The 14,032-nt window shown below is 36.5% G+C and overlaps 3 protein-coding genes and 1 long non-coding RNA gene across 4 annotated transcripts; all 4 read left to right on the top strand.

Annotated features, from left to right (window-relative positions):
* The first annotated feature begins 3,063 nt into the window (after positions 1-3,063).
* Positions 3,064-6,153, top strand: LOC133710136 (glucan endo-1,3-beta-glucosidase 11-like). Its single transcript, XM_062136145.1, has 3 exons — positions 3,064-3,489; positions 4,430-5,469; positions 5,880-6,153. Exons 1-3 carry the CDS (start codon positions 3,429-3,431, stop codon positions 5,961-5,963), a joined length of 1,185 nt encoding a protein of 394 aa, XP_061992129.1. The 5' UTR covers positions 3,064-3,428; the 3' UTR covers positions 5,964-6,153.
* Positions 6,154-7,140: 987 nt separating this feature from the next.
* LOC133710145 (umecyanin-like) lies at positions 7,141-8,440 on the top strand. The gene is made up of 2 exons (XM_062136153.1): positions 7,141-7,567; positions 7,919-8,440. Exons 1-2 carry the CDS (start codon positions 7,390-7,392, stop codon positions 8,344-8,346), a joined length of 606 nt encoding a protein of 201 aa, XP_061992137.1. The 5' UTR covers positions 7,141-7,389; the 3' UTR covers positions 8,347-8,440.
* A 2,938-nt stretch (positions 8,441-11,378) lies between these two features.
* On the top strand, positions 11,379-12,470 carry LOC133735840 (uncharacterized). The gene is made up of 2 exons (XR_009859284.1): positions 11,379-11,711; positions 12,245-12,470. It is a non-coding gene; the product is annotated as an uncharacterized LOC133735840 (long non-coding RNA).
* Positions 12,471-13,097: 627 nt separating this feature from the next.
* Positions 13,098-14,020, top strand: LOC133726952 (umecyanin-like). Its single transcript, XM_062154589.1, has 2 exons — positions 13,098-13,333; positions 13,540-14,020. Exons 1-2 carry the CDS (start codon positions 13,162-13,164, stop codon positions 13,878-13,880), a joined length of 513 nt encoding a protein of 170 aa, XP_062010573.1. The 5' UTR covers positions 13,098-13,161; the 3' UTR covers positions 13,881-14,020.
* The last annotated feature ends 12 nt before the right edge of the window (positions 14,021-14,032 follow it).

Raw genomic sequence — 14,032 nt, 5'->3', positions numbered from 1 at the left:
ATAGTGAGATACGTTATTAAAAAGCCTAGAAACCCAGATTACAATGGAGGATGCCCAAGACCAAACCTCAGAAAGCAAAGAAGGAAACAGAAGCCCAGTGAGAAATGAAAGCAATAATAAACCTCACAGAAATTACTCAACCTCATGGAAATGCTACCAGAGCACAGACAACAAACAACAATGGCAGACACCCCTGGCAATCTGAAGTTACAATTGGTCTCCAATGTGATAAAAATATATAACTTCCTATTCATGCGCATGGATTCTAATTACAACTCTTCATCGACAATTCTTTTCTAATTATCGAAGTATAACTCTAATCAAAGGCCATTGCTACTGTCTTAATGAGTTTCTGATACCAGTGGAAGTGGAAATAATGTTGCACACTTCATTTGTATGTAACATCTTGTTCACACAATCAAAAAGAAGGCTGAAGCATTCCTTGTTGTAATCATAATCAAAGTAGTACAAAGATTGAAAAGGATAGCCGTGCATGGCCATGCTATGACTATTATAAAAACAGTGGATGGCAAAGTAGATTCCCATACGTGGATCATATTAGTTGGGCATGCCTAAAGTAATAACTTTCTTCTCTGTTTATAAAAATTATCGCAATCTTTTTGTGTTCCGTTACTTTTTGTTATAATGTTATTTCACATTTACCGGAATAACCAAATGATTTCTCCTTAAAGGTTTAAACCAGCTCTAAAGAGAACCATATCTCATGTCAGATATGCAATAATAATCTAGCAGATTAGTGGGATCATATATATATATATATATATAACATACGCGGATTATGATCAGTACTGATCTGATAGTTAATTGAATGGCTTTTAGATTCTTTCTTAATTAGAAAGAACTTAATTAAAAGGCTAAGAAACAAAACCCAAAAGACACTAGGCTAGTTGAGGCTACAGAGTCCCTTGTCGTCTAAGTAAATCATCCTGTGCTTCTTTCCAGAACGTCAGCTAGCTTTAGAGTGTACTACGATATGTAAAGAACCACCACAGGTGGTTGAGTTGGTAAGAGCCTCCAGGTGTGGAACCCCCACACCCAGGTTCGAATCCCGCTTACGCTTATTGGAGTTAAATCCCAATATATTTTGGTGGCCAGGGAGAGGAAGCGTTCTAACAAAATCCCCCGAGCACAGATTAGTCTCTGGGCTTAGAAAGCCTTTGAAGATACCGTGTGATTGAAAAATAAAAAATAATAAAATAAAATAAAAAAGAAAATAATATGTAAACAGTAGGAACTGTAACATTTCATCAGTTTCTCACAGTTAAAAAATAGACAAGCTAGAACTGTTCCATGTAAATATGCCCGAAGTCTTTTTCACGCCGATGCTAGCTCCTGTAAATTTGGGCCACTCGATTCGAAGATGTCGCTGCTGGGAGCCTGGGACTATTTAGGGTTTATGGCTTTAGAACGCTCTTTTAGCTTTCGATTTTGATCTCTTTAGTTCCGCCATAGGACATTTCTATCTTTGCTTGTTCACTATGCAAGATAAATCGATCTGGGGACCCAACCATGTTAGAACATTCTCTAATAAAGCTGTGAAATTCTCCTCACTAACTTGCATAGAAAAGAGAATTCCTGTACGCAATTTTTTCCCTCTCAATTTCAAAAGTACCAATATTTAAAAATCTTCTACTTTTACAAGAACCTTTTTATTGGTTCCAATTATTCAGTTCTGATGCAAATGTCGACATGAACTCCAAGGGCTAAGGTTTGTCTTCCTTCTACTAACGTACTCTAAAGGCGTCTCTATCATTACACATAAGGAGGAAGAAAAGAAAGGCAATAAATATGAGAAACTTAATGAGTCATTGACACATATAATGAGTTTTGCTTTTGTATTTTTGTCCCCAATTATTAAAGTCGGTGGAAATATCTCTTCTGAGTTCAAGCTCAGGGCAGCTGATCTAGCTTTGATATTCCCTGAGGACTGAGCAAGTTGACTAGTGAAATAAGAAAACATGAAGTGCATGCTAATTGTGGTCCTTCCAACTTCCATGAGATTCTTTGATCAAACTTTTCCATCTATAGCTAGATGCCCACTATGAAAGACTATAGAAAGAAGATACATAATACTCAAATTGGAGGAGAGAATTTCCAGCGGTCCGGAAAATAAATAATGCTTTTTTTTTTTTTTAATGTAAAGTTCATTCTAAATAGAATACGGATTAGTCCTTCACGCGTATAGATAATTGTCAATTATAGATGTACATAGGTGAACTAATTTAAGCGCATTCTCTAGTATATATATACAAAATTTATAAAACAAATCGAGCGAACTCAAAGAACTTTTGCTACTACATTATGGTTCTAAGTAGTATCATTATACTGAATTACTGAAACAAATGTTCATTTACTTGACTCTAACATTATATTGAAATTGATGCGATGAAGTAATCCAAAAAGCAGTAATGCAAGACCAAAAGACTGAAAGAGGAATGGTCTAAGACAGTTGATAAAGAGAAAACGTTTTCTTCAAGCGCATTGAAACCGACGTACACTTCAATGTTTTTTTTCGACAATCAAATTAATGATTCAAGAGAAATGAGGCACATAAGAACTCTCGTAATTTGTGAATGATTCATGCCATTTCTCATGTCACATTCTTTGCCATCACTATTCATGCATGGTTTTGGTAAACCTAATGGAGGAAGATAACATCATGAATGAAACCCACCATGCAAATAGGTTTGCAAGGGAAAGAAATTAAACATATCATTAGAAGAACAAGAAAGTAGGTGGTTTTGAAAAGCACACAAGCCTAACATATTCGTCATACACTAGTGTTGTTTATAAGATTGTGCGGTTCATTGACGGTTAAAAGATCACATCTTTATATCGTTAGAACTTAGAAGATTGTTTGTCTACGAAATTTGATGCTTTGTAATTTTGAGGAAGTTTGGAAAGTAAAGCGTGTAAAAATCTACCTTAAAGCAAGCGCGTGAGAGCACACCAATACAGGCAGACAAACTTTCAAAACATGTCGTCTTCCTATTCGTGGACTGTGAGTCAAGTGAGGAGTTTCAGCCCAAACCAACCAAAGGAAGTTCAGAAAAGTTAAAGAGTCCATGGTGGGCAAAGCAGGAAAGAGCGCAAAACAAAACCGACCAATTAGAGCAATCGTCACTTACAGGACAAAGAAATAAATTCCAAGATTAAAACCAAACCGAAGACTCCTCAAAACCCAAAACCCAGTTTTCTGAAATCTCTGATTGGTTTCTCTGTGAAGAAACAGAGAGATGCAAGAAAACCAGTGAAGGGTCCTTGCCATTGTCTTATGGCATGCCTGAGGAAGAAGGAGCACTGTGTATTCAAGGCTCTGAAGTTGTCATTTTTGCGCCTTGTTTGGTCGAAAGTTGGGATCTTTACCAAAGATTGAATCCTTTGTTGCTGGTTTTTGTTCAGAGACCATGAGAATCAAAAGCTTCTGCTTTTCTGTCCATGTCTTCTTGGTCTTCTTCTCTCTAATTGGTAACTTCCCAATCCTTTTTCTCCATGGATTTTTGTCGTTGAAGTGATTTGGTTTCTGGGTTTCAATTGTTTTGTGCTTGAATTGGATGATTGTAGAATAGTGTATAGGTATGTGATTGAGTATAGTGGAAAAGTTGGTTTCTTTTGGCAATTGGGTTTGCATATTTTAGTGGATTCTTGACTTTGATTGATTGATCACAATTTGATATTTGTATTGGTTAATTGATGTTGAATAATATTCGGAGAATCGGGTCTGTATATGTGTGTTTTGAGTGACCATCTGAAGTTGTTTTTCTATTTTTCTTTCATTACTGAAAGAGATTTTGACTGCTAGGTTTGTGTTTTTTAATTTGTTTCAGACTAATTAAAAAAAATTCAGACCTTGTTTTGGCATTGATTTGATAGAATGATAGTTTGGAAAAAATATTTAATGCAGGTCTTCATCTTGTTTATTATGTATAAGCGATAGTATATGCAAGATCAAAGCTTTTGTGGCTCTTTGCCAAATTTTATAGGTTCTTGGTCTGTGTATGAGCAATCAGTGAATTTTCCAGTTGACTTACTCCTAGTTTCCAAAGTTAGTATAGAATTAGATAGATCATTAACAGTCTTTTCAATCTATAAGAATGTTTGAAGGAGAAAAGTAAAACAAAGTCTACTTGTTCATGTGCTATTAAAGGAAAACTTTTAGTTTGATGATCTACTTGACCTGGTGAGCTTTCCTGAAACTGTACAATGGAAGAGATCTGAAAACCCCTCTCTTAATAAAAGGAGAACCTCGTTGAAGTGAAGTAAACCTAAACTGGTTCTTTACCAATCTCTGTGGTTGAGTGGACTGATTGTATGTTAGTTTAAATGTCATATGTGGCACTTAGTATCTTGCTTTTATCTTTCATGACCACATGACTGATGGTTGATGGTGCTGTTCTGATCTTTCCAGCCTCTGTGACTGTGCAAGCATTCACTGGAGCATACGGAATAAATTATGGAAGAATTGCAGATAACATTCCTTCTCCAGATAAAGTTGCTACACTTCTTAGAGCAGCAAAGATAAAGAATGTCAGGATATATGATGCTGATCACAGTGTTCTCAAGGCTTTTAGCGGGACTGGGCTTGACTTAGTGGTCGGGCTTCCAAATGGATACGTGAAAGATATGAGTGCCAATCAGGATCACGCACTGGATTGGGTTAAAGAAAATGTGCAGGCATTTCTTCCTGATACACACATCCGAGGGATTGCGGTGGGTAATGAAGTATTAGGTGGGGGTGATCTTGAATTGTGGGCAGCTCTTTTGGGTGCAGTTAAAAACATCTATAATGCAACAAAGATGTTAAAATTAGATGATGTAGTTCAGATTACCACAGCACATTCACAGGCTGTTTTTGCTAATTCATATCCTCCCTCTTCCTGTATATTTAGGGATAATGTTAAGCAGCAGTACATGAAGCCACTTTTGGAGTTCTTTTCAGAAATTGGTTCTCCCTTCTGTCTAAATGCTTACCCATTCCTTGCCTACATGAGTGATCCGGAGAATATTGATATCAACTATGCTCTTTTTCAGAAAACACAGGGGATTTATGATCAAAAAACTGATCTTCATTATGATAATATGCTTGATGCTCAGATTGATGCAGCCTATTCAGCTTTGGAAGATGCTGGTTTGAAAAAGATGGAAGTTATTATTACAGAGACAGGGTGGGCTTCCCGTGGAGATGACAATGAAGCTGCAGCTACGGTAGAGAATGCAAGGACATATAACTATAACCTACGTAAAAGGCTAGCAAAGAAGAAAGGGACCCCTCTCCGGCCACATTTTGTAGTGAAGGCATACATTTTTGCCATATTTAACGAGGACTTGAAACCCGGCCCTACTTCTGAGAGAAATTTTGGACTGTTCAAGCCTGATGGAACCATTTCATATGATATTGGGTTTCATGGACTTGTATCATCTGCAGATTCATTGCTTTCATCTTTAAAGGTACTAGTTTCCTAACTTCCCATGAATTATGTCACTTTGAATGCTCTAATACTGTCTTGGAGATTGGGTTGGCTTGATTTAAACTTTAAAGTCTTCCAATAAAGAAATGAAATAAGATTGAAAATTGCATTACTTTGTCTTGGATTGTCACTACCCTTTGCACTTGATCTGCCAATGTCCAAACAGAGGAACTAGTAGAAGTGTTAGATTCATAGGAAGCATATGAAGGAAATTAAATTTTAGAATCGAAACAGCATTACTTGGTTTTTGTGATCCTCCCTATATGCACAGATTTTGCTCTATACCATGCTTTCAATTTCAGTAGCTCTTGTTAGCTTAGCACATTGTTGTTGAAAGCGCTTCCTCATCTAATCAGTTTTTTTTGGGTTACTTCTTTATTACTATTACAGGATAGTAGAGTTCAAGCCTGGTCTCGGTCCCAATACTTCCTATTACCAATCTCTGCGCTAGCATTTGTTCTGTTTCTTAGATGATGATTGAGCATGGCACCGGTCGGAGTTGAGAGATCGGCTATCATGTCTTCTTCAAAATACAAACATAAATTGGATTCTGGAGTTCTGAAAATATATGCTAGTTACTGCTTTGTTAGCTTTATTCATCCGAGGAAATGTATATCAGTTTTGCTTCTTACAACTTTTTTACTTAATTATTTCTTATTTTCTCCTTGCATGCTTTCCAACTACTTTATAAGGCACTTTTTTTTAATAGTTTAGGGGGCTCATATTTATGTTGGAAATAGATGATATGCATTTGAATTGATTGGTCTTGTTTGTTCACAAGATTGTTGTTTGTCATTGAGTAACTACTGGGAAAAGAGTGTTGTTTATGGAGTAGAAACAGTCTTCAAACACAACTGAGGTCTGAGGAAATCAAATTAGGCATTTTTATTTTTTGGGTCAAGTCCACCAGATGGCATGGAGAAGTTCTATTGTTTATTCATAGCTCTAGGAAAAAACAGTATTTCCTCCCCAAGATAGAGAAAGATGATATAGATTTTAAATTCTTCTTTTTATATTTTAAATCAAACATGTTGCCTCAAATAATTATTTCACCAAGAACTAATAAGGGAAGAGAGGTTGTGCGGCTGACCAATAAGTGTCCAAGCAGGGGGGTATTTTGGGTATTTCATATTTAAAAATCAGGGACAATTTCGGAACAAAGACAAAAAATTCTGAGACATGATTGGGCAGACGCACCGTACACGTGGTGCGGGTAGCCGCACCTAAGAATTAGTCATGAGGGAAAGATGTGTATGTATAATTGCCAAAGAACAAGTCATACAAGTGGACAGCAAGAAACTTCTCATGTATCCCATTTTATTATGCTTTACCAGGAGTAGGTTCATTCATTTGTTTATACTACAGTATGCTTAATTTGTTGGCAATCATACATAATTTTATTGATTTGGTCTGATAGAATCAATAAACAAATTTCACTCATCCATTCAAAGTTACTGCCAATTCCATCCCATGACCTATCACAAAGGTGAAGAGTTAAAATGTTAAAGAGCATATTAGTGTGAATAGTAAACAGTAAAATCAGTAAGTAATTAGACTTAAACATTACCTTTATCTCTATGAATGCAGATGAAGACTGCCTCTTCAGATGTCAAGCTGCCAAGTCTGACCGGATTCAATCTCTTTGCATTAGTTGTGTATTATGTATTATGATTAATAATGTTGCAGTACTATTAGACTAATTAATTTTCCAGATATTTAATTTTGGTAGCACATGCTGATGTTCTTGTACAAGTACAGCTGCTCAACACCTAACCAAACCAAAGGTGCAATATGTACCTCACTCTATATATAGCTCATTCACAAAGAAACCCAGAACACCACAATACCAAATAGCTGAAGCTAGGGGCAACCTGTGAACACTCCAAGTTTCATTGAGATCATGGGGCCTAAGAAACTTAGTGCGACTACATCTGTGGTTGCAATTGTTATAGCTTTAGCAGCTGTGCTACAAACCGCAGAAGCTGAAACGCACAAAGTGAGTTGGAATAATACAGTTGGTGCCAACTACTATACTTCTTGGGCTGCCAATCAGACCTTCAAAGTTGGCGACCTTCTAGGTAATTATTTCCGAAGCTATGCTAATCAAGGCCATCTATCTCCATATATAAGTACTGGATTAGCAAACTTCTAAAGAGAACATCATCCTTTTTAAAGTTTTAAGAAAATTAGGAGATCATCCATTTTGAAAGTTTGTATATATTTGAAGTTCATTTTCAAGAACCAAATCTTCTCAATTAAGTTAGAACTTAGCTAGTTGGTTATCACTATTACCATCAGAGTATTTTCCGGCATATTCAAGTTTGCTAACTCTGCACAAATCAGATGACCCAACAATTTTCAATGGGGTTAATTTTCTTTACTATAGCTAGCGAATATTAATTCTTTGTGATCTTTTGTTTTGTGCACAGTGTTCAATTTCACTACTGGACGACACGACGTAGCTGAAGTTGCAAAGGATGCTTACGAAAAGTGCAACGTCACTGACCTCATCAGCAACCCTAAGTACGACGGACCAGCCAACTACACCCTCAATGCCACCGGCGATCACTACTTTATCTGCCTCTTCCCTGGACACTGTGACCAAGGACAGAAGTTGGCAATCACCGTAACAACTAGCCATTCCGGCTCTGCGCCTACGCCTGCTCCTGCCCCAAGTAGTACTGGTACTCCTCCTTCTGGAGCTAAATCTCCTCCTAGTTCAACATCGCCACCACCAAGCACGTCAAGCACTACAGCACCACCACCACCAAAGGGCTCGACAGGCAGCTCTTCTCATGTTGTTACCATTTCTACTGTTTTCATGTCCATTGCCGTAGCTCTTTTCTGCCTCTTCTAGTCTATATATTAACTTGATATATTAATTGTTCCCCCTTGTATGCATTTCTTTGGTTCAGCACATGAATTATTTTGGAACGAGAGTTTGATCAATATTAATGATGCCTTGATGGATGCATTTGGTGATGCTCAATTCCTAAGAGCTGCACAAATTTACCAGGTCAACAAAAATATGACAAAATTAATCAAGTTCACCCAGAGTTAAGCAAATCAGATGACAACTAATGTAGTGGTTAATCTTTCCTCAACAAAATAAAAACTATAATGATCTATCTGGCTATCCCCGGCCAAAACCGTTAAGTCAACGAATTTTGAAATTTTTGTGACCAAGATGCTTGTAAGTATTTTCCTTACGTATTATACTAGGCAGCTCGCGCAATGCTGCGAATTTGTATTTTTTATCTAAAATTTTAGTGGCTCTCCATTATAACTTTTAGCTATCTCGCTCCTAAATATAGAGAGCAAGATGAGGCTCTCTATAATTTAAAACATTCATTTTGAGTTATTTTATATAAACTATAAATACATTTAAACTATTTAATCTTCATTTAAAAAGTAATATAAATTCAAAATTAGCTAAAATAAAGAACACTGATACAGATGTATTTCTAAAGTGGCTAGCTAAAATGACTTTTTAGCTACTTTGGCTAAAATTTGACTCAAAAATGGCTAGCATTGCTAAAGATGCTATGAGCATCTCCAACAGACTAGCTAAATTCAATTTTTAGCTATATATAACTATTTTTAAAGCAAAAATCAACTCCAACAGACTAGCTATACTCAAGTTAAATTTAGCTTTAGTTAAAATGGCTAGCTATATTTAGCTAGAGAATCTTGCATAGCTAAAGCAAAAGTTATATTTCTCTCTCCTCTTTTGTCCACATGTCAGTTTACGATTCGATAAAATTTAGTATATTATTTACAAATAGCTACTACTGCTGGAGCAACATTGTTAAATTAATAGCTATATTTCATTTCTTTAGCTAAATTTAACTAAAAAGTAATTCCTACTGTTGGAGATGCTCTTAGGAGTCTGGTGCAGCTGCTAAAATATATCAAAAAGTTAAACGTACATGCTCTCTAAAATAGCTAAGGAGCTAAAATAGAGAGTCTGCTAAAGATGCTCTTATATGTGATAGAGTAGCAATGATAATATATGAAATGTTAACTAAATATATTATCGTTTTGCATATTATGAAAGCTGGTATTTTAACATGGCTTGAACATATACAAATTTAAAAAATGAAACTTTTGAGCGGGAGCTTATATTTTAACCAAACTTATGTATTTACATTTTTCGAAAGAAATGGATATTCTAACAAAAGATGCTCTTTACATGCAAATTAAAAAAAAAAAAAAAGGTTAGACCTCGCCAAAATATCTTACATTTTAAGTTGGAACTAATCATCCTCTAATGTATCATTTGTTGGTTTATATACTCAGGGACCGTCTATAGGTCTGATGAGTCCAGACCCCGCCACACTTTTCTACATATATCAAATTAATATGTATGCTATCCAAAAATTAATTGAAAACTTTTCATATACTACAATGGGTTTCCTCTTCTCTCTCTCCAGTGTCCGCTCCACATCATCATTAGGCAAAACTTCTATTTATTACTTAATAAATTAAGGGGGGTGTATTCAATTCAGATTTTAAAAGATTTTGTTTGAGTTTTTATAATCCATGGATTTACTTAATCCACGGATTGTTTAAATTTTATATGGACTTTGATTGATTCTAATGGATTGATTTACTGGTATTTGTTTAGATTTTACAAGTCCTTATGATGTTTTTGGTAGGTTAATTTTTTTTTCTTCTTCTTTAAAAGCGATGGATGTATGGATCCAACTATAATGCTATATATATCAATGACAAAAAAGTGTGTGTGTGTGTGTGTGTGTGTATACAGATCCTATCTAGAGCAGAGCTCCGCTTTGAAATTAACGTGTGAAGTTCGAGTTTTGAGTCACTTTTCGGTCGCATATCCACATCTCGACCGTTCAGTTTTTAGGTACTAGTGTATAGATCATCTTTGTAAATTTTCAGCCAAATTGATGATCGTTAAGGCATTGATAACTGCTTTAAAGCTAGTACGGTTCAGGTTGACAAATTCAGTCCGTCAATTGGTTTAAGCGAGTTAGATACCTTAACGATCATCAATTTGTCTGAAAATTTACAGAGATGATCTATACACTAGTACCTAAAAACTGAACGGTCGAGATGTGGATATGCGACCGAAAAGTGACTCAAAACTCGAACTTCACACGTTAATTTCAAAGCGGAGCTCCGCTCTAGATAGGATATGTGTGTGTGTGTATATATATATATATATATATATGGGAATCTACTATTCTTTATTTATTTATTTTTTAATCAAACCCAAATCGGGTGTCAATTGTATTCATCATATGCCAGAATGGCCATTACATACCATTCTGCTGCCTTCAACTAGGCAGATCAAGAAGATGTGGTAGTACCCACGGTGGTACATAGAAATAGGTCAACTCATTATACATCAAATCCGTAGAGACTAGCGTAAATCCTCCTTCAGTACTACTCCAGAGGCACTAAAGACACAAAAAGTGCATAGATCCCTAAAAAAACTTAGGAAATTATTGAAAGTAAAAACTACTAACATAGGATCCCTAAAAAAAAGAGAATTTATATGGGCCTAGGGAAAAAACCCTACAAGCCCAAAATGTCAAGCCCAAGGCAACCTAAGGAAGAGGTCCACACAAGGTTCCACAAGCCCAACATGGCCTAGTTTCCATCTGCCTCCTACCGCCTATTATATGTAGATTAATTTGTTTGTTTGTTTTGTTATTGGTTATAGAAAATGACTCTTGTGTTATTTATATATAGTAATATGACTAGTCTTCTTGCATGAGTTATGTGCGTGTTAAGACCCGAGTTCACCGTGCGAATTGGACTTTAGCAAGCACTTAGGCTATGTTTGGGGGGGCTTTTTAGCTCCCCTGCTTATAAGCAGAAGACCTATAAGTGTTTGGTTAGCCAACTTCTCATCAGCTTTCTCCAGAAGCTGCTGTGGCTTCTGCCCAAAAGCAGAAGGAGCCGGACCCTTGCTTTTAAAAGCCAGAAGCCAGGAAATCACTGTGGCGGGTGTTACTGTAGATTAATGAAATTTTGATAATATCGGTCTCTATCCTCCATTGGTTGAGGCAATTACTTGATTGCCATGAAACCCGTCTTGATAGATGATGCCGCAGCAATCTCTCTCCCTCTGATCACAGACGCCCCATCAATCTCTCTCCCTCTGACGCCGCCTCATCTAGCCTTTCATCACGATTTTGGGTTGGAAATCGAAGCCTCACTCAAGCAAGGCTGCTTGGCGATTTGATTCAGGTTATTTTTTTATCTATTTCAGTTTCAAATTTCTATGATTTTGATGAAGGCCTAGGATTTGAGTACTGCCCTCGTCCTTGTATCATTTTATATCAGTGGGTTGAGTTCGATTTTGTTTAATTTGGTGAATTTTCTGGACCCTTTTCACTTGTGTTGATTGGTGTTGATCCCCATTTGTTTCTACTTCTAACACAGACACAAAAGACTGTTGTGATGCTTTTAAATGTTTGAGATGTTGACATTCTGCAATTGGTATAGACCCATGTAAGTAGATATTTAAGTTGGAACTGTGATTTTGGAACAGAGGAGTGTTAATTTTGGGAACTGTTGCCTTCTGGTTTTGGACACTGATCTCAACATCATGGTTATGCAACAATTATAGATTGGGATTATACACTCTGTGATGCAAGATTAGATGAAAATTGGAATTTACTCTCTGTTCTCACTCTCTGTACTGGTTGCTTCTTGTTTTTATTTCACTTGATTAGATAGAGTTATAGATTGATGATAATTTACACTCTTGTGTGCTGCAGCTGGTATTAATTCAGAGTCATTGGGAAATCAAGCGGAATACCAAGCAACGCAGCAAGTTATATTATCATTCATCATGCAAAACTTAGCTAGGAAATTTGAAAATTGAAATGTATGAATGCAATAATTATGTTCCTTAAATTCAGTATTTGATAAATTGATGTATCACAAGGCTTTTGGTACAAATATTGATCATGGTTTGCATTCAATTTGATTTCCAATTGATTATTATTGTGCATTAGGTAAAATGAACTAAAAAACTAGAATTTGGTTATCTAATATTAATCATATGGTCACTATGATTTATAAAAATTAAAAGTTAACAAAAATTTATCACGCCATAATAAAGATTAAAATGATAATAAGAGCATTTGAACAACATTGTATTACCAAACAATCAAGGCAAAATAATCTCTTATGTCCAATTTGGTCATTCCACAAACAAAAAGCACAAGCCAGTTTGAGTTTACCAAACACTTTGACACTGCTTTTGTCATTGACAACACTTATAAAAAACCAGTTTACCAAACACTCAGCTGCTTATTCTCAGAAATAAGCAAAAGCCAACTTTTCTGAGAAGCACAGCCATACCAAACATAGCCTTAATCAACCAACTCTAGCTCATTGACCTAGCTAGCACTATATATCAATTTAAAATTGGCATCTACAACACCATATATGTCACAGCTAGCAATTTCAGGGTGTCAAACACAATGCATTGACATAGTTCTTTGTGAAATTTGGCGGGAGTCACTAGGCCGGCCGCTTGCTTTCCCAAGATCCGACTCGGCCGCCTGCTTTCCTAAAATCCGAGAGGTCTCTCCCTCTATAAAGTCAGGCACCATATTCAGTCCTCATTACCAATTTCCTACACAGTAAGAAAATTAAGGACAGTGGACCTAATTGATTAGATACTGGGATGGGGAAAGCCATGAATGTTTTAGTTGCTGTGATAGCATTGGCAGCAGTGTTACATAGAACAGAAGCGGATAGAGAGTACGAATTGGTTTGGGCTATTCCTTCTGGAGGAGCCGGCACGTATGCAGCCTGGTCGGCCGAGCATACCTTAGAAATCAATGTCGATAGTATAAGTGAGTATTACTAGCTAGTTACATCTCAGAACTAGCTTTTTAGGGTTCACATCTAAGTGAGCAAATATATTCGATACACGCATGTTTCTCATATAAATTTTTAATTAGGTTTTTAAGCACTCCCATTTATGCCATATGCAATGCATGCATGTACTGTAGAAATCCATGATGATGATAATAATATGGTTGTTTCCTTTCTTGTGCAGCATTTGAGTTTTCATCAGGAGAACAAGACCTGGCTTTAGTGACAAAGGAGGATTTTGATAGTTGTACCACTACAAATCCGATATGGGAAACAACAGATCCAGTTAATGTTGGAATTGTTCAACCCGGCACATTTTATTTCATCTGCACATTTGCCGGCCATTGTGCCAAAGGGCAGAAAATTGCCACTAACTGGACCAATTCTTCGGCTGCGGCACCTGCTCCATGTCCAAGTTCAACAGCAACCACTTACTCCGCTCTGCCACTTAAATTTCTTTCCAAAAGAGTTAACAAGCACGGAAACAAGAAGAAAGTGTCTCTGACCTTGGGGGGTGCCATATAATACATTAAGTTCAAGAGGTCTCCAGTCTTTTTTTTTCTTCCTGTCAAGAAGAGTTGCAGTACACTCTAATAAGTACTATACATTGTACCATGTATATGGTTGGTCCAGAAACCCAAATAACATGACGATCATTCAGTTTACACCTGACCATC

Source organism: Rosa rugosa, chromosome 1 (genome assembly GCF_958449725.1).
Source record: "Rosa rugosa chromosome 1, drRosRugo1.1, whole genome shotgun sequence".
Classification (NCBI taxonomy): Eukaryota; Viridiplantae; Streptophyta; class Magnoliopsida; order Rosales; family Rosaceae; genus Rosa; species Rosa rugosa.
Note: the sequence above shows the minus strand (reverse complement) of the source record. Positions and strands in the feature narration are given on the sequence as shown.

What these genes read in the sequence shown, in the direction of transcription:
- LOC133710136 (XM_062136145.1), top strand. Translation starts at nt 3,429, where the DNA reads ATGAGAATCAAAAGCTTCTGCTTTTCTGTCCATGTCTTCTTGGTCTTC. An exon ending in GGTCTTCTTCTCTCTAATTG is followed by an intron (nt 3,490 to 4,429) that starts GTAACTTCCCAA and finishes TGATCTTTCCAG; the next exon opens with CCTCTGTGACTGTGCAAGCA. An exon ending in CATTGCTTTCATCTTTAAAG is followed by an intron (nt 5,470 to 5,879) that starts GTACTAGTTTCC and finishes TTACTATTACAG; the next exon opens with GATAGTAGAGTTCAAGCCTG.
- LOC133710145 (XM_062136153.1), top strand. Translation starts at nt 7,390, where the DNA reads ATGGGGCCTAAGAAACTTAGTGCGACTACATCTGTGGTTGCAATTGTT. An exon ending in CAAAGTTGGCGACCTTCTAG is followed by an intron (nt 7,568 to 7,918) that starts GTAATTATTTCC and finishes TTTTGTGCACAG; the next exon opens with TGTTCAATTTCACTACTGGA.
- LOC133726952 (XM_062154589.1), top strand. Translation starts at nt 13,162, where the DNA reads ATGGGGAAAGCCATGAATGTTTTAGTTGCTGTGATAGCATTGGCAGCA. An exon ending in AATCAATGTCGATAGTATAA is followed by an intron (nt 13,334 to 13,539) that starts GTGAGTATTACT and finishes TTTCTTGTGCAG; the next exon opens with CATTTGAGTTTTCATCAGGA.